Source organism: Ursus americanus, chromosome 4, assembly GCF_024610735.1.
Source record: "Ursus americanus isolate L20-20 chromosome 4, mUrsAme1.1.p, whole genome shotgun sequence".
Lineage (NCBI taxonomy): Eukaryota > Metazoa > Chordata > Mammalia > Carnivora > Ursidae > Ursus > Ursus americanus.
The window spans coordinates 95862791-95889149 of NC_142130.1; the positions used below are offsets into that span (position 1 = coordinate 95862791).

General features: G+C 56.9%; 1 protein-coding gene across 2 annotated transcripts in view; it reads left to right on the top strand.

Moving 5' to 3' along the window:
* Positions 1-6395: 6395 nt before the first annotated feature.
* The window catches only part of UMODL1 (uromodulin like 1), a 63600-nt gene continuing 43636 nt past the window's right edge, over positions 6396-26359 (top strand). For both annotated transcript variants that reach the window (XM_087861324.1, XM_087861325.1), the window contains exons 1-6: positions 6396-6471; positions 8854-9096; positions 14811-14972; positions 15807-15925; positions 18402-18588; positions 20941-21081. In XM_087861324.1, coding sequence (XP_087717450.1) covers positions 6396-6471; positions 8854-9096; positions 14811-14972; positions 15807-15925; positions 18402-18588; positions 20941-21081 — 928 coding nt within the window. The remainder of the gene's footprint in view (positions 6472-8853; positions 9097-14810; positions 14973-15806; positions 15926-18401; positions 18589-20940; positions 21082-26359) is intronic.

Sequence of the window (26359 nt, forward strand, 5' to 3'; positions counted from 1 at the left end):
GAGCGTTCTGCTTCACCCCGGGGGCTCTGAGCCCATCTTCTGCCGCATCTCCCAGAACCAGCAAGACTGAGGGCACTGGGTGCTTCCTGTCACCAATGTCACTCGCTCCTTAAATTACTCCATCTTACTCAGCTGTGGGCTGCCGTCCCAAAATGCCACGGACCGCGGGACTCAAGCAACAGAAACGCACCATCTCCTGGGTCTGGAGGCCGGGCGTCCGAGATCTATTCCTCTTGGCTGGCAGAGGGCCACCTTCTCCCTGTGTCCTGGTGTGACAGAGAGAGGGGGAGAGAGAGACTGAGCTCTGGTGTCCCCTCTCATGAGGACACCACTCCTGTGGGATCAGGGCCCCACCCTCATGCCCTCGCGACTTCCTGACTCCAAATACAGCCACCCTGGGGGGTGAGGGCTTGCACACCTGCGTTCCGAGGGCACAAACAGCTCGTCGTCCACGTGCATACTAGTTTTTTCAGGACAAATCTCCTTTTGAAAGAAATGCTGTGGTGTCCGATCTGCGGAGGCTGCGGTAGACGGGGAGGCAGGGAGAGCTGGGGCCGGGTCGGGGTCTGGCTGCCCCGACACTGGGCGTTCTGGCACTTTCCCCTCAGGTCCTGCTCAGGCTGCCGTGCTGACCCCAGGACCCTCCAGCTGGGAGGAAGGCTGCAGGACAAAGACAGCACTCTCTAAAAGCACTCACCGTGGACGGTACAAGAGCCAGAGAACGTGAGAGGTTTTGTAAGTGAAAGCCGGGAGGGTCTGCAGGAAAGGCTCGTGGGCAGGCCCAGGGCCCCTGACCCTGTGGGGAACCCCCCAGACGTGGCTGATATAACGTAGGCTCAGCCAAGCACAGTGTCATCAAGCCAGAGAAGGGCAAAGCCACTGTTCTGGTGGGATGAAGGCATTACAGACCATCAGACCAAAGGCAGCGGCTTTTTCTGCTTGTGGCTGGCAGGCAAGGAGGGCGGGCTGGGCGGTCAGAGGGAGACACCAAGGGATCCGGGTTAGCAATCACCCTGGAGGTGTTTCCTGAAGGCTCTCCTTGAGCCCTGCAAAGGGCGGAGCCCTCCGAGCCTGGAAGGGTGGAAACCTGACTGTATTATTTCAGATTGATGGACACACTTCCAGACGCCCAGATGTGATTATCTACTGGTAGATCCCACGTGTACCATCTCTTACTGTTCACCCCAAACATCTCTGCGGGAACTGGGGGGACTAGTGGGGATGGGAAAGAGGGGGATGGGGCAGAGGGCAAAGGGGGTGGTGGGAAGAGGACCTTCCGGGTTATGACAAGGGGTGGGTGAGGCTCTGCCTCTGCCCAGCGGGGCATATGAGCGTCCGGCAGCTGCTGGAGCCAAGCCCACAGACGTTTGTTCTCTCGAAGTCTGGGGGCAGAAGTCTGAAACCAAGATGTGGGCAGGGGCGTTCTCTCCTGGAGGCTCAGAGGGAGAATCCTTCCTCGCCTCGTCCAGTCCCTGACGTTGCTGCCAACCCTGGCTGGCAGACACATCCCTCCGACCTCTGCCTTTGTCTTTCCACGGCCTTTCCTCTGTGCATCTCCACCCCCCTTCTCTTATGAGGACACCGGTCACCAGAATTAGGACCCACCCTAAATCCAGGATGACCTCATCCCCAGATCCTTATGTTGATCCCATCAGCAATGACTCCAAGTAAGTTCACAGTCACAGGCAGCAGGGGTTAGAACTTGGACATGTCTGTGATGTCCCATGACTAAGGGCACCTCACTTTCATCCCCTCATTAGCAAACTGTCCAGAGTCTGGACTGGGTTGGGGCTGTCAAACTTGCTACTCCTTGAAATTCCCCCAGTGCCTTAAGGAAAGGGGGTCCCCTCCCTCCCCCAGAGATTGTGAGCCCCTTTCCTGGGTTGGGGGTGAATGCTGGTATCTTAAAGAGTAAAGCAGATAGTTCTTCCCCATGGGGGTGGGCCTCATCCAATCAGTTGAAGGTTTGAACAGGACAAAGGCTGAGCCTCCCCTGAGTAAGAGAGAATTTCTCCTGCCTGACTATGTTTGGACAGAGACGTCGGTTTCCCCTGCCTTTGGACTCAAACTGAAACGTTGGCTTTTCTTGGGTCTATAGCCTGCAATGCGGACTAAAACTCCATAGACCTTCAGAATCAGACTGGGGTTCTAGAAGGCTTTCCTGTACCTCGTTTTTCTGTAACTGCTTTCCCATACATTGATACAAAATCAGGAGGTGTTCACGAACCTCTAAATTGGAAAGCACAGTTATTCCCGATCTGTAGATTGGGACACTGAGGCCCAGAGAGGTCAGTGACGATAGCCACCTGGTTGTTGGGAGAACAGGGACTGACCCAGGACGTCTGGCTTCTTCCTTCAGCATGCCACTGCGAGGGACCTGGGCCATAAACCCCAGCTGGGATGTGCACAGTCGTTGGCCTTCCCAGTCTCCTGGCGACCTCTGACAGCAGGGACCTGGGCCCTCGCAGCCCCGCCCTCCTGAGCCCCCTGCAGGTGCACCCCCAGCAGCCCAGGGCACCTGTGCAGGGATGGCCTGCTTCTCCTCAGTCCAACCTGCTCTGGCTCGAAGTCGAAGAAGCAGCATGTCCCACGTGCTCCTTGGGGCTTGGGGACAGTGTCCCTATGCTGAGCTGTACCCTTCCTTCCCGGCCAACACCGTTCGGAGGGCAACAGCTACCAAAGTGGAATGTGGAAAAGGGGTCCAAAGTCATCTATGCTGTGGTTTTATGATGTTGAGGATTTGCAAAGCTGACCATTAAAGGAAGAGAAGACAAGGATAAAAAATGGGTGTGCGTTTGTGTGTGGATCTGGGACGATGAAGGGCAACCAACCAGCAGCAAGGGAGAACTGTTGCGAAGGGTGTGGGCTGTCAGGTGGAAGAGCGGGGTGATTTCTGCGGTGGGTTCTCAGACAACCAGGACCCAGGGGCCTCGGTCTACAGCAGGGAGGTCGGCTTCCCTGTGCTGTCAGCCTGGATTGCCTGCAGAGCCGCCCCCACTGGACAGGCTGCTTCACACGAGATGGCATCCTCTGATTTGTACGAGGATTTCCTCGGGGTCTTCAGGCTTTCGTGCCTGAGGCATCTGAGTCCCTGGGGCTGAGAAGTTCCCTGCATTTTCAAAAGCCCCTCCCGGGGACACCACGCCCCAAGAAACACTGTTCTAGGTAACAGCCTGGATTGGATCCGAACTCCCACACCCAAGCTTTGCCCAGCCTTACTGAGCTCTTCTCCAGCCCTTGGTCATGGCCGCCCACCACGGCCGGTGCTCCCTGGAGGTAGATCCCACCCAGAGCCCCTTAGAGATGAAGGCGCCCCCCACCCACCCCCAGCAGTGAGCAGAGCAGACCCCACGCCACCCCTGCAGAGACCTGCACTGTCCCCCCACCCTGTCCCCACAGGGACCTGTCCCCGCAGCCAGGACCCCAGGCAGAGGCCAGGACAGCCCTGCCACCTGTGCCTCTCCCTGCGCTCACCCCCCCAACCTGAGGCCCCTCCCGGTCTCCTCACCTGATAGATGGTCGTTGCCAAGGCTGCACGCTGAGCAGGATTCTAGGAAGGGGGCTGTGAGCAGTGAGTGATGCCACACGTGTCAACCCTGCCCTAGACCACTGTCGTGAGCCCCTCTCCCACGGCCACTCACATCTGTCCCTTGGGTCATGATCGCCATGTGCCAGGATGGTGCTGGGGGCACATACATTTTGGCCTGTAGGGTAATGACAGGTATGATTTTGTATTGGAGTCTCCTGTGCGCGGGACCACAGAACTCAGAGCCGTTCTGCGGTCAGCTCATTCACCACCCCCCTGCAGGTGGACAGAGACACGGTTCACGTCCTCGGAGACATGCTCCAGGGACAGGAAGCACATCCTCATCCCGTGTGTGTGTGTGTGTGTGTCTGTGTGAGGGAGAGAGCGAGAGAGAGCATCGCATGCACACGAGTGTGTGAGTGTGCAAGCAGCTGAGCGTGTGTGTACTGGCGCACATGAGCAAGCGTGTGTGAGTGTGTGCAGGCACGCAGGCAAGAATGTGAGTGTGCAAGCACGTGAGAGTCTGCACTATACATGCACACCTGAGTGTGAGTGAGTGTGGATGCAGATGAGTGTGCACCTGACTGTGAGTGTGTGTTTGTATGCACATGTGAGTATTGTGTGAATGAGTCTCACTGCACCCCGCAGCTTCCCCCAGATCCCCGGTTCTTAGAGACCGTGTGGAGCAAGATGCTGGGTTTTCTGCACAGAGACCCTGCGTGAGGAGAGGGAGCCTGGGAGGCTCTTTGCTGGATGGACATGTGACCGGACGCTTCTTGGAAGTGACGAACTTGACATCCTGGAGGGACGTCCTTCTCCCCCCGGGTTACAGTGCAGGGTTGTTTTCTCCTCAGAGCATTTACATGGAAAAGAAATATGTGGAAAAATCCTGTGGCCGTCATGCAGAAAAATATGCATAAATAAGAACTGGAGGGAAATAGCTCCCTGTGGCTGAAGTCACAACACATGGTTTTCTCTGTGTGCTAGTAAGGAAAGGAGATGGAGGGAGGACCACGCTAGAAACAGACAGTCCATTTTGAGAGTTTTTAATCATGCTAGCTTTAACATAAAGGGAAAGCATGTATGACAAAGTCTTATGGACAATTCCAAATTAGCATGGCGTGCTCAGCTGGAAAGCTATCTCGACCTGGCTCTGTGCTCTTGGGGCACCTGGCTGGATGTTCTCTTGGTTGGAACTGTGACCAGATGGGGTGGAGTGGAGTGTGAAGAATCTGGGCTTCAAGACTGACTCTCCCAGTCACTGGCTGTGCATCTGGCCCTCAGTTTCTTTCTCTGAGCAATGGAGATAAGGGACCTACTTCCTAGAGTGGTTCTAAAGACGAGCGAAAACAGCGCATAGAGCCAATTTCAATTGCACATAATATTACCCTGGATGGCACCTTCCTACTTTCTAGAAGCATTCATACATTATACCAGCAAAAGTTCCAAGAGATAATAATAGAACGTTACGATGCAGATTCATCTCGTATTTTTAAATGTTCGGTTGACCTAATTATAATACTTTCCTATTTATTGTTAGTGTTGATTAAAGTCTGTTTTCTTGACTATTATATTATAGCTTTAAAATGTGCTCTTTTCTTATTGAAACTTTTTTTAAATCACAGCGCAGTTTGTGAGTCAATCCTGCACGACCGACTTTCCAAGACCCTCGTGCTGAGCCCCTCAGCTGCGTATTCCCACCTCCTTGTGTTTTTCCTCTTGTCCTGGCATCTGTCGTGTAACCACTAACCACGCAAATGCAGCCGTTAATCATCTTACAGGTTAATCTACTGGGGGATAAAGTATGTAGCAACGTTGGTGCCGGAGTTAGGCTGGAAGGTCCCTTCTGGAAGAGCTGTTTTGTATTTGGGGCACAAGGGAATAGCGCTTGTGAGCCCTACCGCCAAGATGGCTCTTTGTTACCTTATTTGAAAGTTTTCTCAGTAGGACTAGTGAGATCTTCATCTCATGTTAGAAACACGCTCTGGCTTTGAGCACCGAGCCACGAAAGGTGACGCCCCAGAGGAGCAGGGAGGCACCACCAACTAGAAATGACAAATCCATGTCACCTGCGACGTGAGGGCCATGACATCAAGCCTAAAGCACCTGTCACCCCACCACCCGCATGGTTTCCCTTTTGTTCCCATGGCTCTGCCCGGACTGTGTGCCCGCGTTCACAGAAGCGTGCAGAGTCGTCGCTCACGGAGATGGAACTTCACGAGGGACTGTGTCGACTTTGTGTCGTTTCCCCCTCTGCGTGGTGAGCCGCGTCTCTGTGACGTTGCACCTGCTGCTCTGTAATGATTCACGTTCCCATTCTCCGGGGATGGCTCGCTTCTCCCTGTTACATGCGGACGAGGAACGGACCTCTCTGGACAGTAGCTTCGCGGCCCTCGCAGCAGCCCTGGGGGGGAGGTCATGGGGGGAGGGGTATGAACATTTTTATGGCTTTGATCTGTATCGTCCAACTGGGTGAAGGACGCCTTTCTGAATCCACTTTGATGTGCTGCTGTTTTCTCCTGCCAGTTCTCGGCGATAAGGAAAGAGAATACTTTGTGCTTGATGGAGGGAGTCAGATCTGGGTCTGAAACGGGTTTTCTGCGTAACAACGAGATGGGACCTAGTGATGCCAGCTGCCGGTTGGGTGCTGAAAGATGCCATCTGTCTGGAGCTAGAATGGGTTCCCCGAGGGACCCGGCCGTGGTGGCGGCAGGTGTTAACGAGCAGGCATAAGGGACTGTTCGCTCGGAGCACATGCTCTGAAGCCATCATCACCGCCAGCGGCGCCGGGAGCAGAAGGGCCCTTTCTCCAGGCCCCTTTGTGTGGCTGCTCCGGGGAGGCCTGGAGCCGTGTTACCTCAGCCCGACCATGCTCAGGACCCTCTGGCTGGCCTTGCTGGCTCTGGTCAGCGCGGCAGGCCCCGGCCAGGCCAGCGGCTTCACAGGTGAGGGCTCGGAGCTCGGCGTGGGTGAGGCCGGAGGAGCAGGGGGCTCCCAGGGAGCAGGTCTCGTGGGGACGGCGGCCCTGCAAAGGTGCGTCTGCTTTGAGAGGCGACATCAGTTCCATCTTGCCGAACTTTCCGGTAACCACAGAGGAGATGGTGTGTGTGTGCCTCTGAGTCAAGGGGGGCCGGGGGAGTTCACATGCAGATTCTGAGTCAGCGGGTCCGGGGTGGGGCCTGGAACTCTGCATTTCTGCCGCTGGTACAGGTGCTGCCGGCCCGCAGGCCACACCGAGTAGTGAGTTCCTGGAGACTCAGAATCAAAGTCTCCCGAGTCTTGAGTCTCAGGTCTTGGAGGGTTGGAGTCCCCTACTTGCAAGTAAGGGGAGGGACACCCAGAGTGGCCAGGGACCGAATTTCCACCAGTGTGACCCTTGCCTTGGGCCCTGGCTCGAAACTTCTTCCCCTGTCAGGCAGGCTCGGGATTGTGAATTGGACCCCCTCCCTTGGGGCCTGCTAGCTCCCCGCGTCCTCCTCGGTGCATGAAGGTGAAAAGTGGCCAACGGGGCAGTGAGGGACCCCGCGAGGGCACCCAGAGCCTTTGCCAGGCCCATGTTCCTGCGGAGAGCATGTTGGGTTTCTGAAGCCCCGGACTGCAGAGACCTGAGCTTGCAAACCTTTGCAATCATTTCCTTCTGAAATCTGTCTTATTCCGTTGGGAATTCACACAGATCCGCTGTTTCTACGATCAACTTCAGTTAAGCACTGGTTTAAAGTTTTTTTCCCCCCCGGAAGTGGAATTTTGGGTTGTGATTTCTTTCACTTGATTTTTCCTGCGGGATGGGTAACGTGTAAACTGTTCGGCCTCGAGAAGCTGGAGCTGTCAGGAGGTCCCCCTCAAACCTCGCTGTGCCTGTGGGGACACAGGAGCAGAGGATCAGGGCTGCGTCGGGGTTACCCAGCTTCTTGCCCTTCCGGCCACGTACTACCTTCCCAGGCCGAGTTTCATCTACTTAATTCCAGGACATAGTTCGCATCTGACAGATGACAAGATGGGGTCACTGGGAGGGCAGGAAACGTGCTCAGAATCACAAAGCTGGTATTTGGGAACCAACTTCTGATGCCAGGACCACGCTCACTCCAGAGCGTTGTTTCCTGCCTCTGAGACCAGAACCCAGGACCCCCGAGTCCCACGCTGATGGCTCTTGGAAGGATGTAGAATGGGAGGATCTGCTGTAAGGTGTCCCCTCTGGGCTCTGCCGAGAAGCCAGACTTGGAGAGGACCGGGTGGCCTCCGGAGGAATGCAAAAATCAAAGCACAACAAACAGATCCCAAACCAGTTTCAGCGAAGGTGTGCGTGCACGCGTGTGTGCGTGTGTGTGTGTGTGTGTGTGCACGCACTTTTGTGCGCAGGAGGGCTCTGCTGATGCTCAGCTGGGACCTTGTCATGCTCAGATGGAGACGGTGGCTCCCCAGGGGCTGGGAGATGTAACCTTCATTAGTGGTTCGCCTCTCCTCCTAGGTTAAGATGCAAAACAAAATCTAGAGCTCCTTCCCAAATTCTCGGTGCAGGAAGCCTCGGGCTTTGTCCTGTTTGGCACTGTCCCATTGTCATTCACTGAGTGGTCACACTCACCATGGCCACTTCTCCAGTCCCTCAACCATGTGCTATGCAAAGTAAGGCTGCAGGCCCCCTCATCAGCCTGGGCTGCAGGGCTGGCTCAGCCCCGCTTCTCCCCAGGGGTCACCAGCCCCCAGAGTCTCGCTTTCTGCACACTCGTGGGATGCTGTGGAGCCAAAGGAGGGTGTCTTCGGGCCGCCGTCCTGGTGTTGGCAATGCAGATGATTTCTGCTGCTGTCTCAAAGCTCTTTCCAGAAGCTTCTCGGTGAGGGGTACACGCTATGATATGGGGTGCCTACCCCGTGGCTGTACAGTTCCATAAAGCCGAGAGCTCAGAGGTTAAGTATCTGATGATGTAAGGACGGTCAAACCATTCCTTCATCCTGCACCAAGAGCCGGTGAGTGCGCGGAGAGTCCCCTGGGGCTGCCGGTGCTCCAAGGGCAGAGATCTATCTCCTCCCAGCTCCAGAGGCCGAAGTCTTTAGTGCACCGTCAGCCCCGGGGCTGTGGGAAGTGTGGATGGGCCCCAGCTCCAGGCTCTGCAGAGGGGACTTCTGAGCCGGCAGGTCCCTATTACCCTTGACTCCTCGGAGTTCACGCAATTGCCTGACTTCTCAGTGGTCCGGTGGGCAGACTCCGGAGGCTGCTGGTGAGGGAGGTCTCATCTCCCTTGCTCTTGCAGAAGTGGAGGACTGTCTGTCGAGTTGATTCTGGTGTTTTCTTCTTCGCTGTGTCTTCCGTCCCTCCTCCCACCCCCTCACAGGAAAAGGCCTTTCCTTGCTGAGCTTCCCGCTGTGCGAGTACAGCGTGACCCGAAAGGTCCCGAAGGTGGAGGCTGTCCAGACATCACACGTGACCTCCGTTCCCTGCGGAGGGTGGGTCCCTTGGAGGCGGTGCCCCAAGACAGTTTACAGAACCCAGTACCTGGCCGTGGAGGTCCGCGAGTCCAGGAACGTGACCGACTGCTGTGCGGGTTACGAGCAGCTGGGCCTCTACTGCGTCCTGCATGAGTCCGGGGCGGCCGGTGGGCGGGGGGCCCCGGGACCCCAATGAGACTCAGGCACTGTTCACACCGTTAGCCCTTCTGGAACAATGGTTCTCAAGCTAGAGCGTGCATCAGGATGGTCTGGAGGGCTTGTCCAAGCGTGGTTCGCCGGCCCAGGCCCCGATCTCGGAACCAGTGGGTCGGGGTGCAGCACAAGTTCCAGCTGGTCCTGATGCTCTGGGGTCCCCCTTGGAGAACCTCTGTTTTGGAGCAGTGGCTCTCAGACCTGACTGCACACTGAAGGCCCCTGGGCAGCTTTAAAAACACTAATGGGTGGCTGTGGTCCTCAGAGAAGGTGATGAAATTGGTCTAGGGGCACTGGGATTTTTTAAAGCTCCCGAGTGATTTGAACACACAGCTGAGTTTGAGAACCAGCATTGCGATCTCTTCTATATCGGTGGAGATCTTTCGTTTTTTAAAAAGCTGTCGTGGAATGCTTCCTTCAACCGAAATCCTAATCTCAGCCCCCATGTGTGAAAGAGAGGGAAAGGTCCCCTCCGCCCCCCAAACTGCCCAGGGGCCCCGAGCGCTCTTCCTCCATCAGGGCTGTTTGGAAGATGCTTGAGGCAGTTCCCTGGAGGACCAGTGTGGCTGTGCCCAGCCAGTGTGTGAGGCCGGGGGGCTGGGCTTTGCAACATTCAGAGCTCGGCCTCTTGACATGGAGGGAACTTTCCAGAAGACCTCTTCCAGGGAAAGGATGCATGTGTGTGGGTGTGGGTGGTGGTGCTGGTTAAATCTGAGTCAATACCAGTTCTAAAATGAGTTTCTGAGCTGCCAGACGGTCTCCCCGCCCCCACCCTGTCATGGAGGGGAAGTGGGAAGGGTGGAGCCCCAGTGAGTTTCGGGGCCACCCCTAGAAATGAAGGGCTGCTGCCTCCAGAGTGCACAAAGCCTCCATCCAGGGCCCGGGAGGGGCACCCATGCAACCTGTCCCCGCCCCGAGGCCGGGACGCTGCACACCAGGGGCGCCGGCCCCCTCCGCAGCCGGCGGCTACAGGATGTAGTTGGTGCAGCTGCTGAGAAGACTGTGTGGGCTTGGTGCCCTGAGTCATCCTGAGTGTGCCTCCCTCGGGCCCCCGGAGCCACCTCACAGAGGACAGAGATGGCTGACACGTCCCACTGACCCCGTTCAGAGGGTCACACACACAGATGAGCCTTCAAATGACACCACTATCACCGAGGCCGCCACCACCATAAAAACCTCAGGGCCCACAGCCTGCTGCCAGCTCCGTGTTCCCACTTGTTCCCTGAGGGCGCCCTTGCAGGGTGGGGCTGTCCCTTGCAGTCCTGCCAGGGGCTGGAGCTAAGGAGTCCCTTCCTGTGCAGACACTGGCTCCCTTTCCACTTTCCTTGTCTCCAAGGGCCATGTGCACAAAGGAAGTGTTCCTGGGAGCACCTGTCTTCTGGGGCTGGTGGGGGTCCCAGTGTTGGGGAGAGCTCAGGCCGCCACACCTTGGTGTGGGGGTCAGGATCTGGGTGCGGGGGATGGTGGGTGCCGCCCTGTCCTGTCCAGTTTCACCTGCAAAGGCCACTCTCTTCCCACCTGCTCGCTGCCGCTGTGAGGTCACTTGACTAGTGAGGTCACCTGTCCAGAGGAGCCCCCTGGAGCGTCTGAGCACCCCCCCACCCCCCCCACGCCGACTGGTGCCTTTCTGTCAGGCTGCTGCCCCGTTGTGCTAAGGCAGTGAATTCTCACGGGAGGGGGAGGGCTGGTGTCCCCTCCCCACCACCTGCTGCTCTCCTTCCTTGCCTTCCACAAGCCAGCCCCCAGGAAATGCCTCTCGTGGGACGTCAGCCCCGCTTTTGGAGTGTTGGCACCTTTAATTAGGAACTCACCAGGTGTGGAGAGGGCCAGAACATTCTAGTTAGAGAGCCCCACAGGCAGGGCTCTCTGGGGGAACTGCTGGTAATGGTGTGGCTGGTGTAGGGAGGGGGAGGCGGTGGCGGGGGACACACGGGGAGCAAGAAAGGGGGACTCCCCTGGAGGACGAGAGGCCCCTGTGAGGTGGCTGAGTGTGGTGGGGGTCCCCCTTGGGCCCCAGAGAGTCGTTCTAGTAGCCGTGTGGAGAGGAGCCCAGAAGGAAGGAGAAGAGGACCTTCACTGCATATGCCCTTTATGACAGGCCAGCCAGGCAGGTTCCGGTCACTGACGGCCGGGAGAACACCCCCCCATGCAGATGGGGTCACAGACCTGGGGGTGAGCAGGTGCCTTGACCAAGGTGGCACAGACTTGGGCTAGGTCTCCCCAACCCCTGGTTGGATTTGGTTGGTGGCATTTGAGGGAGGGGGCCGTGGTGGGGGTGGGGGTGGGGGAGGGGCGGAGATGGGAGGGGCAGGGCACGTAGCTTGGGTCTCTTTCCCAGCAAGGGCCCTGCTTGGTGCGAGGGCCCGGTGTGACACCGCAGCTGCCACGGGGCCTTGTGTGGGGCAGCACCACCCCGTGCACTCTTTGCTCGGCTCCTTTGATCAAAGCTCGTTCACAGGTGCCAGTGACAGCCTGGCTCTTTGGAACAGGAAGTGAGAAGAAGTCTCGCTGCTTGGTTTGCCCAGAATGAGATAGGGGCCGGCCCCTGTGGTAGCCACGGGGCACAGCCTGGGAATTTGGGGAGGACCGGAGGGTAGAGGGTACTCTTCCCGCCCAGTGGGGGGTGACCCGCATCTCGGCAATGGGTTTTCTCAGCTGGGAAATGGGTTTTCTCGGCTGGGAGTCTTACCCCCGGGCAGCCACGAACCCCCAGACTGGCTGGCTCTGTCCCCTCCCACTCGGCAACCGACCTTCTAAAAAGGGAAGGCAGTTATGAGCACACACGTGATGTTCTCTTCAATCTAGATAGAGGACTTTTTCCATTTTTTTTAAAGTCCAGCATTGGGGAAACAATGATAAGTCATACATTACTTGACTTAAATGTATCATCAATATAATTACAAAAGTGAATACATGAGCCAGGCAGAAAATCTGGAAACACAGGAAAGAACAAAGAGAAATTAGCCATATGCCCACTGCCCACACACAACCACGGTCGATATTCTCCTGTAGCCCCCGTGCAGGGCAGACGTTCTAGAAACACGTGGTCACCCTGACCGGGATTCTTCGTACCATATTCTTCCCACTTAGCATTTCATCTGGAACGTCGTTCCTGTCAATAGATACTATGCGCAGCGTGATGTAATGGCCACGTGGCATTACGTCCTAGGCACGGATATAGCAGCACTGATGAAGCGAGCCCCTACCAGTGATCGTCTAGCTGCTTCCAACGTTTCGTTAGTATAAATAACGCGGTGATGAGTATCGTATGGTACAAACACTGCTGTGCACGGTGGGATGATTCACTCGCCGTGAATTCCTACGAGCGTCTCAGCCGATACTCACCCACTATGGTGACAGCGCTGATTTCCACAGGCTCATCATCTGGGGGGTCCGGGACCCCATGGGGCCAGGAGGCTCCCCCAGCGGGTGACCAGGACCCCTCTGGGGAAGGAGGGGGGGCGGGAACCATGATTCCAGAGCCGGTCAGATGCGCAGCCCTGGGGAGAGACGTCAGGGCCTCTGTCCCGACGGAAACCTCCGGGCCGTCTCGCTGACCTGTGACTAACCTTGGGTTGCCAGGCTCTGGGCAGCCCTGTTTCATTGTTTGGGCTGAGTTCGTGGAAGGAGAAGCAGATTTTTGACTTTCCACCAAGCTGGAACTGTTGACTGTTCTCTTGGGCTCTCAGTAAGCAGTCGGGCTCCAAGGACGGAGGGGGAACGCCAGCATCAAGATGAACTTTAACTTGAAATCACTTCTGTTGTGATCAGGCAACCATTTTTGGAAGCCAGTTTTTCTTGGTGGCCTGTATTTCTTTTCATGTAAATAAACCTCTTAGTTCAGAGTAGTTGCAGATTTAGAGAGGTGGTAGAGATGGCAGATGGTTCGCATAGCCCTCCCCTGCTCCCCTGATGGTGGCGCTTCCGTCACCATGGTGCATCTGCCCCAACGAAAGAACCAACGTCGTGTACCACCATTAGTTCAACCTCACGCTTTATTTGGATTTTACTTTTTTTCCCCCCTAGTGTCATTTTTTTGTCCTGGGAGCCCACCTTACATCTAATCTCATGTCTCCTTAGCCTGTTGGTTTTTGCACTGGGAGGGAAGGCAATGACCTTGAGGTCCTTGAGCACCGGCCCTACAGGGATGCTGGCATTTCCACCGCAGCAAGGATCTCCCGCTGCACCACATGCCCTTGTTCCATGCCCCCAGAGCCAGCCCCCACGGGGCAGCGTCTCCAGGACTTCACATGTCGGAATAGGCACCTGGGAGGGAGTCCCAGACAGCGCGCAGAGGAAAATGGTATTGAGGCTGAACGTCGAGCCCCCGCTCAGCAGGTCGCACGGCAGTGGCCGGCCTGGCTCTGTGAGGAGAGCGAACGCAGACCCCTCCTCTGGGCAGTTTTGGCTTTCTCCTCTCCTCCTTGGCTGGCACAGCTGCCCCAGGTGATGCGCTCCCAGCACTAGGAGGGGCCCCACCTTCTTGCGGTCTGTGGAGCATTCTGCGGAGACCCTGGGGGAAGCCAGGGAGGCTGTCCCTGGGACGGCAGCCCCTTCCACGTGGGACCCCATGCGTCTCCCAGGGACTAACCTTCCCCACCCTTGTGGGACACTCGCAGAGTGTGGTCACCTGCTGACCGCTTCTCCTTTCCCTGGAGGCTGGAGGGCCTGGAATGGCACTTCCAAAGGTCCGGTAGGGTGTGGGGCTTCAGACGAATCTGGGCAGAGCCGTATGCACTTGCCTGACACCCAGGGTAGCTGGAGCCCTCATCCCTGGGGTGGGTGACAGGAAGGCTGCGGATCATGCAGGACCTTCCCCCGACGCCTGTGCCCCTCCCTCCTGTCCCTAGCCTCCTCGAGCTCCCGGCTGCTGGGCTCCCTTCGTCTGCTGCTGTCCTGAGCCCAGCTGCCCCTCTGGGTGTGCAGCCCTGCAGACCGCTGTGGGTCCTGCCACAGGAGCACCCCCAGCAGAGCCCCCCCCGCCAGGACAGCACCCCGGCTTCCCCAGGGTCAGGTTCTTCTCCCTGCTCTTGAGCTTTCCACCACCCTGAGCGCCAGCACCATGACTCCTGGCCAATCCCCATGAGCCCACGGATTCTCTGGTAGTTTTGCTGCATCTCGGTCCCCAAAAGCCCTTTTCTTCAAAAGCCCACCATGTCTCTGCCACTCCCGGGCTTGGTTTCTCTAAGTCTGTGTGCATACTGGCCTTGCCCGCTGGAATCTAAGTGTCCCGAAGGCAGGGACTTTGCCGCTGGCCCCCTGCTGGATCCTGGGCACCTACCACATGCCTGGCACATAGTAGGCGCTCAATAAATATTGAATGAGTGAGCTATGGGGACACAGAGCAGCAAGGGGGTCTCTAAGTGGGGGAGGGGTGGAGCCCCTGCACCTGGCCTAGAAAGAAGGGGACACCAAGCACCCCAGCTCACACTGTCCTCCTTCCAGGAAAGATGATTAAACTGTATTCAAGTCAGAGCAAACGGCCCTGGACAGTGCTCTGAAGGACGTGCGTGGTGAGGTGATGCCCAGACCAGGACATGGCCCTTGAGCAGGTCGTGCTGCGTGTCTCTAGGAACACAGATGGAATCCAGTGTTTGGAACACCAGTGCTTGTGGGCAACATCATTGATTGCTAATCACTTTCCCCTCAGCTCTGAATCAGTCCAGGGAGTTTGCCTCGAGACCTGGGGTCTGCCCGATGGTGGGGCCGGAAGCACCCGCCTCACCATGCATCCTGGACACAGACTGCCCAGGACTTCGGAAGTGCTGCCTCTCATCCCGGGGCCACCACTGCGTGGCTCCTGCCCCCCGAGGTAGGGTTGAAGCCCTGGGCTAGGTGAAGGTTGGGTGGGTGGGTTTCCAGAAGCAGCAGCTTGGTTTTACAGAGAGCCTACAGCCGTGTGCATGGGTGCATTCCACTCCTGGGTGATGTCTGTGTCGAAATCTGGCCACTGAAATCTCAGGGCGAGGAGTGCTCCCAGGTGCTCCAAGGAAGGAGGATATTCTTGGAAGAGCATTGACTGCAATCTTCCCGGTGTGCTGGAGAAGCCAGGGGTCGGGGTGGTGCCTGTTGGAAGCTGAGCTGTGTCCTAGTGAGGAGACGTACAGTTGGCGGCTGGGGGCTCCTGCAGCACCTCAGGGACCGAGGTCATTCTCCGAGCACTGGTTTGGCAGGTCTGCAGCCTGGCCTGCAGTATGCACGTGTCTGGTCTGGAAAGTTCTGCTCTTGACTATGGCCTGCTCCCAGGAGAAGAGGTTGGTCAAGGTTCAGAACTAAGGAAATATATATAAATAATGTATATACATCATACGGGATATACGTTATAATGCTATAGTGTCAGCATAGTGTCCTGTTAGTGCAGCATAATGTAATAATACACACAATGTGCAATGGAAGATATTACATCCCATATAACATGCATCAATCATACTACTACATTATACGTTATATTATATATAATATAGACAATATTACCTGGCCTACGTTATATACAATAGGATAGTATACAGAGCACGTAAGGAGAAGGAGGGGCAGCAGGTGGGGGAAGTGTGCCACACTGTTCCTGGCAGCGGATTTCTTGATGGGAGCCTCTGTTGGCCCCAGCCCATCCCAGGCCCGTTGCTCATCAGAATGTGTCCTCGTGCAGCTCCAGAGAGCCCGGTGACCTTCTGGTACCAGGTGACTGTCCTGGTGAAAATGGACTTCAAGGAGCTCGAGGCGGTGGACCCCAGACTCCTGGACCACATGCGGCTTCTGCACTCCATGGTAGGCGGGGAGGACAGGGGGCTTGTCCGGGCGCCTCTCCAGGGAAGGCTGCCCGGGCTGACTCCGGGGGAGGCACTGGGTGGGAACAGAGGGTTGGGGTGGGGGGTTCCACAAGTGACGCCAATATGGCTGACTCTGAACTAAATGTGAATCCTTCAGCGTGGCTTGACGCGTTCTGAGGTAGCGGCATCGTAAGCTACCCCATGACCATGTGGAGCACGGAACCCGTAAGCTTTTAGTTTAGACAGAAGGGTGCCGCAGTGTAGACTGCCTAGGCCCCAGAGCTGTGCCCTCGCTAACCTCACTCAAGATCCCTGAGGTTCTAGCCTCCACCCTGTGGAGCTCTGCAGGCCTCCTGGGATGTGCCGGGCAGGGGCTTCTCGATGCGGGGTCTCCACTTGGGCACGATCCACATTTGGGGTGGGGTGGCTCTTCTTTGTGGGGGCTCCCTGTCATCACAGGGTTTCCACAGTATCCTGGCCTCCACGCACAGGAAGCCAGAAACATTCCCCGCTGCGACAACCAGAACTATCTCTAGATGTGGCCGCATGTTCCCTGAGGAGAGCCCCCCGCTGCGGACACAGCTCGCAGAGCCTTCTCATGGAGCCTCCCCACTCTGCATGGCTCCACCCGTGCTGGGAGCCCCGTGGCGGCTCTCCCCTGGGGGACAGCCTGACCTCAGGGCCGGCTTTATGGGTGACTGACCCGTACAGTCACCCCATGAATGGAAGGTTCTCACCCTTGGCTTGATGTTCAACTGCTGCTTCGTGACCCGTTGGATAATTCTTGAACAAGGGGCCCCGCGTTTTCCTTCTACACTGAGCCGGGCACAAGACGTGGCTGGTCCCACCCGACCTTTAGAGCTCATAGATGTGTCCCATCTGTGACTGTGGGTCACAGGGTCAGTCACAGAGCAGGGCCCTTCCTTGATGTGTGGCCTACAGGCAGGGGCAGCCCCAGGACAGGTGGCACTCACACTTACCTTGTCTGGGCTGTCCAGGAAAGCAGCTAGACAGGTGTTCCAGGACGTCACCTTCCCCTGGAGGCCTCCTTAACTGTCCCAACCGAAAGGGATTTTTGTCTCTTTTTGGCTTGTTGAGGGCTGGGGCTGCCCCATTGGCTAGTCAGAACACTGCTCTGAAGCAAGACTGCCTGGCAAATTCCAACACTGCCGCTTGTTGCTGTGTGACCTTGGGCAAGTTACTTCACCTCTCTGGGCCTCTGACGCCTCCATTAAATCGGAATACTCATCCTCCCACCTGAGATAGGGCTCTGTGGTTTAAACAGTACATGTAAGGAGCTTATAGCGGTGCCGACAATGCGGGCTCTGAGTTGCGGTTGTTGGTATTCTAAATTTTATTGTCCCGGGTCCCCCCCTTCCCTCTTCATGCGCGTGGGTGTTGCTCCTCCAGGAAGACTGTTTCCTCCTGCAGGGGTCCTGCCTCCCACGCGCTCCGCAGCCGCCGGCGCTGGGCACCCTGACTGCGGATCCCCACGAGGCCAGGAGCCCAAGGCGCTCTCTTCTGCCGCGCCCATGGCCAGCTCTGTCTCCCCGGGGAGGAAGGGGTTTTGGGTCTGCCAGGGAGACTGGCTCTAGTGCCCTCCAAAGTGCCTTTCTGCTTTCTCGGGAGACCCAGGGCTTTGCTGGCGGAGCCTGCTCTGGTGATGTCGGCGCTGTCTTGGAATCTGGAGATACCAGGAGGGGGAAAGAAGAATTCGTACGAATTAAGAAAAGAGAGCTTTAAGCCTCAAAAACAAAACAGAAAGCAAAACCCGGGCGTGCAGGACAGCAGACGGTGGTTTCTGCCTACTTCTGATTCCACATCTCCCTCCAGGCGACGGTGGGCTGGGGTCCTGGGGGGCCAGGGGTTTTCCTTGGGCGGCCGGGACACAGCGCCGGGACACAGCACCGCGGGTGCAGGGCTCGCACCGCACACGTTTCTCCCGTACGTCCGGAATGACACAGTCTGGAAGCGAGGTGCGGGCAGGGCGGGCTCCTGCCGACGGCTGCGCGGGGAGAGTCTGTCCCAGGCCCCGTGCCCGGGCGCGTCGGGTCTGTGTCTGTGACCAGAGCTCCTTGCGGAAGGGCACGAGTCCCACCGGACAGAAACCCACCCCAATGACCGCCTTATAACTAACGACACCTGCAATGACCCTACTTCAAATAAGGTCCCACTCCGAGGCTCCGGGGATCAGGACTCCAACGCTGGCGTTTCTTGAAGGGCCCACAACGCAACCTTCACAACTGCTAAAGTATTTACGATCTGGTTTGTAGGACTTCTACCGGGATGATGAAGAGAAACATCGCAGAGGGTTTTTTCTGCGGAGCACAATGGCGTGCGCGTGCGCGTGCGCGTGCGTGCGTGCGTGCGCGCGCCCCTGGGCGTTTGATTAGTCTTTCCTTTTCCGGCCTCAGTCTCCCTGTCCGTCTGATGGGTGCCGGGCCACGAGTGACGCTCTGACTCTGGCCTCACAGGTCGCCAACGCCTTGCAGCCGCTGCGCCCCGCTGTCCACCACCTGCAGTCAGCCCGCGGGGACACCGCCAGCACGGTGTCACGGCTGCTGCTGGGCCTGCCCCGGCCGGCGCCGCTGGCCCACGTCTCCGCCATGCTGGACGAGGTCGTGAAGCGCGTCTATGAAGTGATCAACATCCAGGTGCAAGGTACTGCTCCCCCCCCCCCCCCGTCCCCTCCGTGGGGGGTGGGGTGGGGGCTGCAGGAACCATCCGGCGGGGGAGGGTAGGTCTGACCTGCTTTTAGCTCATTCTGGCCCAAACCAAGTTGAAACCCTGAGCTCCAAGGTGAAGGTTTTGAGAAAGGTTTTTGTTTGTTTTTTTAAAGATTTATTTATTTATTTATTTGACAGAGAGAGACAGCCAGCGAGAGAGGGAACACGGGCAGGGGGAGTGGGAGAGGGAGAAGCAGGCTCCCAGCGGAGGAGCCCGATGCAGGGCTTGATCCCAGGACCCCAGGACCCCAGGATCACGCCCTGAGCCGAAGGCAGACACTTAACGACTGAGCCACCCAGGCGCCCCATGTTTTTGGGCTTTTTTTAAGATTTATTTATTTACGAGACAGGGAGAAAGCACAAGTGGAGGGAGGGGCAGAGGAAAAGGGAGATTCTTTTTTTTTTTTTTTTTTTTTAAAGATTTTATTTATTTATTTGACAGAGATAGAGACAGCCAGCGAGAGAGGGAACACAAGCAGGGGGAGTGGGAGAGGAAGAAGCAGGCTCATGGTGGAGGAGCCTGATGTGGGACTCGATCCCAGAACGCTGGGATCACGCCCTGAGCTGAAGGCAGACGCTTTAACCGCTGTGCCACCCAGGCGCCCCAAAAGGGAGATTCTTTAAGCAGACTCTCTGCTGAGTGTGGAGACTGACTTGGGGCTCAATCCCACGACCCCAAGATCATGACCTGAGCCGAAACCAAGAGTTGGACGCTCAACCGACGGAGCCCCCCAGGCGCCCTGAGAAGGCTTTTGCACCGATATTGCCCTTCCCTTGGCTCGCTCCCTCCGGGTCCCCTCCACACCGTCCCACCCTGGATTGCCTTTCCACTCCAGTGCTGGTGAGCATGTCCCAGAACAGCTAAACCACTGTCTCTGCAGTTCTTGGGTCCCCAACCTTCCCTCTTGCCTTTCCCCAGCTTCACCAATGACACCCTTGGCCCTAGGAGGCCCGTTTAGCAGAACTGCCCAACACTGAACTTGGTAAAGCACACAGAGCTGGTCTTGTTTCTGGAAGGAATTACCTGGTCATTGTCTTTTTTGGGGGGATCTTTGTCGGGGTCAGCAAACTTTTTCTGGAAAGGGCCATACAGTACAGAGTTTTGGCTGTGGGCCCCCATGGCCTTGGTCTCAACGGCTCAGCTCTGCTCTTGTGCTGAAAGCAGCCGTGGACAGTGTGTGAGCGAAGCCTGGGCTCTGGGGAACGTTCTTGTCCACAGCGGGAGGCAGCTGCACCTGCCGCTCCCTGGGCCGAGGGAGGATGGTTTCTCTTGCTGGTGGAGCTTCTGTGACACTGACGGTCACATGCAAAGGGGGTGTGCCAGTGTCTGGAGCCCAGCGATTGCATTTTACTCCCTTCAGAATCCACAGATGTTCTTGAAGACCAGACTGAGCCGTGCCAGTAAGGGAAGGGGGCTGTCTTGTCTGTTCTGATGAGGCCCCCATCAGAGACCATGGGAGCGCACCTGTAGCGAGCAGGTCGGGATTCGGACCCGAGGCAGCGAGTGAGGATGCACGAGCAGGGGAGCCTGGCCATCTCGTAGGGGGTGTTGGGGAATCTACTAGAGGACAGTTGGGGGAGAATCTAAGGAAATGGGACTTCATTCTACGTTGGACCCTCTTGGAGAGCGGGCGCAATGCTAAGACTGGGTGTCTCAGCAAGTCTTGTCTAAAAGGAGGGGACCGCCAGCACAAAGATAAGCCATAATTGGTAAAGAACTAACAGTCACTCGTTTGGCCAAGCGAGTGGGGTGGTGGTTTGCAGGTGACTCGGTGTCTGTGTTTCCTTTCCAGCTTAGGTAAAATTGTGACGTGGCCTTGCTTTGTTTCATTTTATCCTGGTAGTGAAGCACCCTTGTCTGGGCTGGTGTCCTGCCAGACTGTGCGACTGTTACAGGAGAGTGACAGGGCTCTTCTGAACACCAGGGGAGGCTCCATTCTCTTTCTGGTCCAGAGAACTGCCCGTCCACAAGGTTTATTCTTGGGCAGGAGTTTCAGACCCCATCATTTCATGACCCTTCAGACTCGCTGGTGGCAGCAGCTCCCCCCGCCCGCCCAGCACATGGCGCTATAAAGTGGGGGTGCCGCATGCCTGAGACGTGGGCCACCGGCATGGGTGAAGGCACCTTGCGGGCCCAGGGGCTCTCTAAGACAGGGCTCCAGAAGTTACCCTGGGACCACTGCCCAAGCCACTTCTTCAGCCCGCGTGACGCCTATCTGGAGGTTAACGCGAATGACTAGGTGGTTCGGGCTGTGATGAGTGGCTCACCTACTCCTCTTTTCCATAGATGTCGACGAGTGCGTCATCGAGGAGCTCAGTGCCTGCTCTGGGAGAGAGCAGTGTTTGAACGTGGAGGGCTCATCCCAGTGCACCTGTCACCCCGAGCCGCCGGCCTCGGCTCCCCAAAAGCTGAACCACACGTGTGGAGGTGAGCAACCGGGCCCTCCCAGCTGGGGGAGGCATGGCCGAAGGGGATCTGCTCAGGCTAAATGGTCCACAGGCCACAGAGATCCTCGTGCCTTGCAGAGACGGCATGACTGGCTCGTGTTCCGAGGAGAGCCGCTTAGTTCTTTCCTGCGTACTGGATCACATAGAGAGCTCTTCTTGCACTCGTCCTTGGAGCTAGTGAATGTTCGTCTATGTGCTGTCCACTGCGCTGGATGCTGGTAGTAGAAACATGTACAAATAGGTCACAACCTTTGCTCTTGGGGAACTCAGTAGAGAGCACACCAGATGCTTTCCAGGCTTGGCGTGCTAGGAAGATGCCTATATAGCTTATTGCTTAAATTGGGACCCTTCCGAGAGTGAAGGGGACGTGATCAATACTTAGGCTGGAGCGATCTGGACTGTCCCTGTGACCACATGGTCGACCTAGATGACACCGACAAGCAAATGGCTAGCTCTGGTCCAGGCAGGTCAGGGGACGTGACGGGTGTGTACCGGGCGCTGGGTCTATGTGTTTGGCTTCTGCCTTCAAGGGGCTTCTAGTAAGGAGTGGCTGCGTTTTGAAAGTGCTATGGCATCCGTCAGCAGAGCGCTGGAATCTGGGGGCGGAAGGTGGTGTGGAGAGGTGGAATCCAGGTATCCGTTGGAAATAAGCCCTTGGGACTTGCTGATAAATTCGATGGAGGAGAGGAAGGGGGATAAGGCAGCACGACCACGTCCTGGTTGAACCGTGAACACGTGGTGATGCCCGGGTGAGTCGGGGTGGCGAGGGTTATCGGCATTGTCTTCGATGATGGTAGCTTAAAGTGAGATGGGGATGGAATCACGGGTCCATGCCAGGTGCTGACGGAGCTGGATGTTTGGTGCTGGAGCTCCGAGGGGGCCGTGCTACACGCATAACTCTGGGGTGCCTGCATCTAGCTGGCACGAACGCTATGGGCACAGCTGGGAGAAGGGAAGGGGGCCTTGGCCTGGAGTCCTTGTGGGACGAGGTGCTGACACATTGCCAGGGCGAGGCAGGAAGCACGGCGGGAAAGAGCCTTCAGCGGTCAAGAAGGAACCATCCTTCACAGATGTGTCCCCCGAAGAGCTCAGACAACGAGCAGACCTGGAGGAGGCTTGGACTCTCAGGAGGGCCTTTTCAAAAGATGGCAGATGCCAAAGCACATTTGTATGCTGGTGGGGAGAGGCCCTGGCTAATTCTGGCGGCTCTGGGACCCAGGTCCGGCCTTCCCTCCTCTGGGAGGCCGTCCTTGGACTGTCTTCTCCCCCTCCCCGAAGGCCGTCCCCAGCTGGCGATAACGGTCACCTGCAGCAGCTCTGGTATGAGGCTCAGGGCAGGCACGGCGCCCACAGCCTGGAGGGGTGTCTGTAGGTGGCGAGGCCCCAGGTGCTGGCCCCTGGGGGCAGCTGGAACCCCAGCTCACGTGGAGGGAGCAGCGAGGGTCAGGTTACCCTTCATTCTTTCACTCATTCATCTGTGTGTACGACACACTTTAACGAGTGTCTGCTATGCGCCAGGCACTGTTCTAATGGATTCTTCTGTGTCTAAGAGCCCGCGCTCCCTTGGCTCCCATTTCAGTGAGGAAGACAACACAGATGTGGACAAATTCCAAATGTGGGGCAGTGGTTCAGCTACCAAGATGAAGGAGAGTGATGGGTGGGGTGGGGCCTCGGGTGTGGTCTCAGATGCCGTGGCCGGGGCTGGCCCTTGGACAGGGTGGTCCTTGGGCAGAGACCAGAGTGCAGTCAGGAGTGAGCCCACAAGGCAGGAGTGCGGTAGCTGAAAAATACAAGCCAAAGCTGCCCGCATGCTGACCCAGGGCCTGCAGCTGCCCCTCTCACGGCAGAAGGGGCTTTGCAGATGGGATTAGCTAAGGGTCTCGAGCTGGGGTCGATGGTGGATTCCTTGTGGGGGCAGTGTCACCGCAGGCTCCTTCTAAGAGGGAGGCAGGAGGCTCAGAGGCAGGGAGAGGAGACGGTCGAGGGAAGCGGAGGGCACACAGGTGCTGTGTGTGGTTTTGAAGGTGAAGGGACCCCTGGCCATGGAGCCTGCGGGAGGCAGGGTCTGCATTCTCCCCTGGAGTCTCCGGGAGGAGCAGAGCACTGCCCACACCTGCGTCTTCGACTTCTGACCTCCAGAGCTGTAAGAGTGGATTTCTCTTGTCTTGAGCACTACGTTTGCACCAGTTTGTTACAGCGGCTTCGGGAAACTCCTACATGGAGTGAGGTCAGGCCCCAGTGGAGGCATGTTCACGGTGGGGTCCAGGAACCAGGAGGTGGTGGGGACTGAGCACGGAGGAGGGGGCTGGGGACAGGGGCAGGACCCGGCGGGACCCACCCTGCACAGGTGTGATAAGGCCACGGAGATTCTTAAGTCTTTATTCTGGAAACTTGTAGGCAAATACAAGCCCAGAGAGGAGTGTGATGAATGTCTGCTGACCCCCTGGGGGCCCGTCTTGCTCCATCTCTGTCCCCATCTGCTGCCCGCCCCCAGCCTCATTATTCTGAACCCCCTTCAACATATCACTCCATCGGTCACACTCCAGGATGTGTCTCTAGGAGATGAGAGAGATTTAAAAAAACCCAAATGCCAGATCATATCATCCTTTGAAAACCCAAAACCACAGCTCCTTAATCCCGTCAAACACCCAGTCTGCTGACATGTCCCATTGTCCCATCACCATCATAACTTTTTGACAGTTGTTTGATGCTGTCTGGGGGTTTCCCTCCCCGTTTCTCCTTGTAATTGCTGGAGGATCCGGCGCCCCTTCCCCCAGCTGAGTTTCCCGTAAGCTGGGATCTGCCAGCTGGCATCCAGGGGCCCTCAAAACCTGTCCCCAGTCTCTGGATTTTCTAAACCACAGTTGGCTTTTCCTTTAATGGCTCATCTGATGAAGCCAATGGATCCCTTCCTAAAATGTTCCCACATGCATCAAATATGCATGATGACCGAGCAGACTGACCATCCGGAGACACAGCTGTCAAAATGTCATGACCCCAGATAGTGACGCAGCTGCCTGAAGCCAGGCCATCCCCTCTCTTTCGGTCAATGGTCCGTTGCTGGACTTGGCTGTGCTGTCTCCCCACCAGCAGCCTTCATGTCCCAGAGATTCCTGGAGGAACCTGGTCCACTGTCCCCCCTTTACTGCCCAGATTTCCTGAAGTACCTGCTTGAGAATCCTTGTCTCAGGGCCTGCTTCTGGGGGAGCCCAAACTGAGTTGTCAGCTGTGCACATCTTCATGCATGGATCAAATCGTGCGGTCCAGCAGTGGGAGCGATGAGCACAGATGATGCTTACGGAGGTCACGCTGTCCTGTGGTACGAGACTTCCGTGGTTTCTGGCGGCACCGAAGTCATGACCAAAGGAAAGGCTACATTCTAGTAGATGCTAGTACAAATAAAGATTCGTTTTCTCATCTACATTTTTGGACCCCTGATGTCTGTGTACGATCCCATCCAGGTTAAGAACCCCTAACTGGGTGACGGGCACTAGGAGGGCACGTGATGTGATGAGCCCGGGGTGTTACCCACAGCGGATGAATCACTGACCGCTCCCTCTGAAACTAATGACATGCTGGACGTTGGCTAATTGAGTTTAAAAACCAGAGAACATAATGCAGAGGTAGCGTCAGATTTAGGTTCAGATCTGACCTTTTCTTGGCAAGACTGCTTCACACGTCATAGGTGCTGTCGTGTGCTTCCGTGATATGGGTTGTCCCTGTTCCTGAGGGCTCAGTGGCAGGAGAGGAGCAAGCAGGACTCTGGCAGGACTGCCCTCTGAGTAAGAGACTGAGTAAGGGACTCCGGAGGGCGCCCAGCGGCAGACGGGGTGACCTGACGCACCTGTGTCCAGGTGCGCTCTGCTGCTGGGTGGAGAACAGACCAGAGGGGTTGTGCAGACCCCGAACCCCGTCTGTCCTTCCTTAGTGACGGAACTGGGAGTTTTCTGTGGAGATGCGCCCATTGCAAAGACTACGTTTCTCTACCCCCTTGGCAGGTGGGGTGGCCACGTGACTCACCTTAGCCAATGAGAGAGAGTGGACGTCTCCACGAGAGTTGGGAAGACTGCCTGAGGGTCCTGGCCCTGCTGAGATCAGGCTGGACTCAGCACTAGGGTGGCCTAGGCCCTGTTCGCCATCTGAGCCACATGGGGACCTTGAGGTTAGACCCCTAGCGATGGGGGAGTGAAGACAGAAGGAGCCTGGGCCTGAGGTGCCACAGATGTTCTCCACGTGAGTGGCACACTGTGGGGTGGAGCCCTGTCCCGTGGGCTTTCCTCTTTTGTGGAGCAGCTGATCCCGCTCTAATGGAGTTGGTGCCGGGCACAAAGCAGGGAGCCAGCAGGTCGGCCAGGGTACCCGGGAGCAGCAGCTGGCGATGGGACAGTGGGCGCGGTGGGGACAGGCCCCCCCAGGACAACGGGGCACGAACTACAGGCAGGGTTGGCCGGAGAAGAGGCTGTAGGACAGGGCACCTTGTGATGCCTTGGCACCCCCTCTCCGATGGCACAGCCTAGGGGCAGAGACAGCCCACTCCATGTGGCCGTGGAGAGTCCGTTCCGGAACCTGGTTTATTACTTTAACAACAGAAGAAGGTACCAGCAGAAGAAGGTAAGGGCCCTCTCGGCGGCCCAGCACACTGTTTTTATTTCCCCCTGCTCCCTGCCCGATTTTTTTATGCTATTGAAATCCTGCTGTCGATACAGTTTTGTATCCTGCTTTCTTCACTCACTGTTATGTCATATGAAGTTTTCTGGAAGCCAACTCGTCTTCATAATTAGGATTTTCGATGGTGGAGTGACAGAGCGGTTCCCCTTATATGCAGTTTCACGTTCCCTGGGGTTTCCACGGGGTCACTTACCCACAGTCCTCCGCAGCATGGGAAGCCCATGATCCTCCTTCTGACGTGTGGTCCAAAGGTCAACAGCAGCCTAACCCTAGGTCACAACACCTACGTGACTCACCTCGCTTCCCTCGTCACGCAGGTGTTTTGTCATCTCGTGTCATCACGAGGGTGAGCGCGGGGCAGCGAGATGTTTTGAGAGAGAGACCACATTCACATGACTTTCATTTCAGCATGTTGTTAGAATTGTGCTTTGATTGTTCGTTCCTGTTGCTAATCTCTTCTTGTGCCCGTTCATGAGTTCTGTATCATAAGACGGCATACAGGTACCTATGCGGGGCTACCCGGGGCTCAGGCATTGGCCACCTTGAGATGCATCCCCCGAGGATAAGGGGGACCCCTGTAATCATCTACA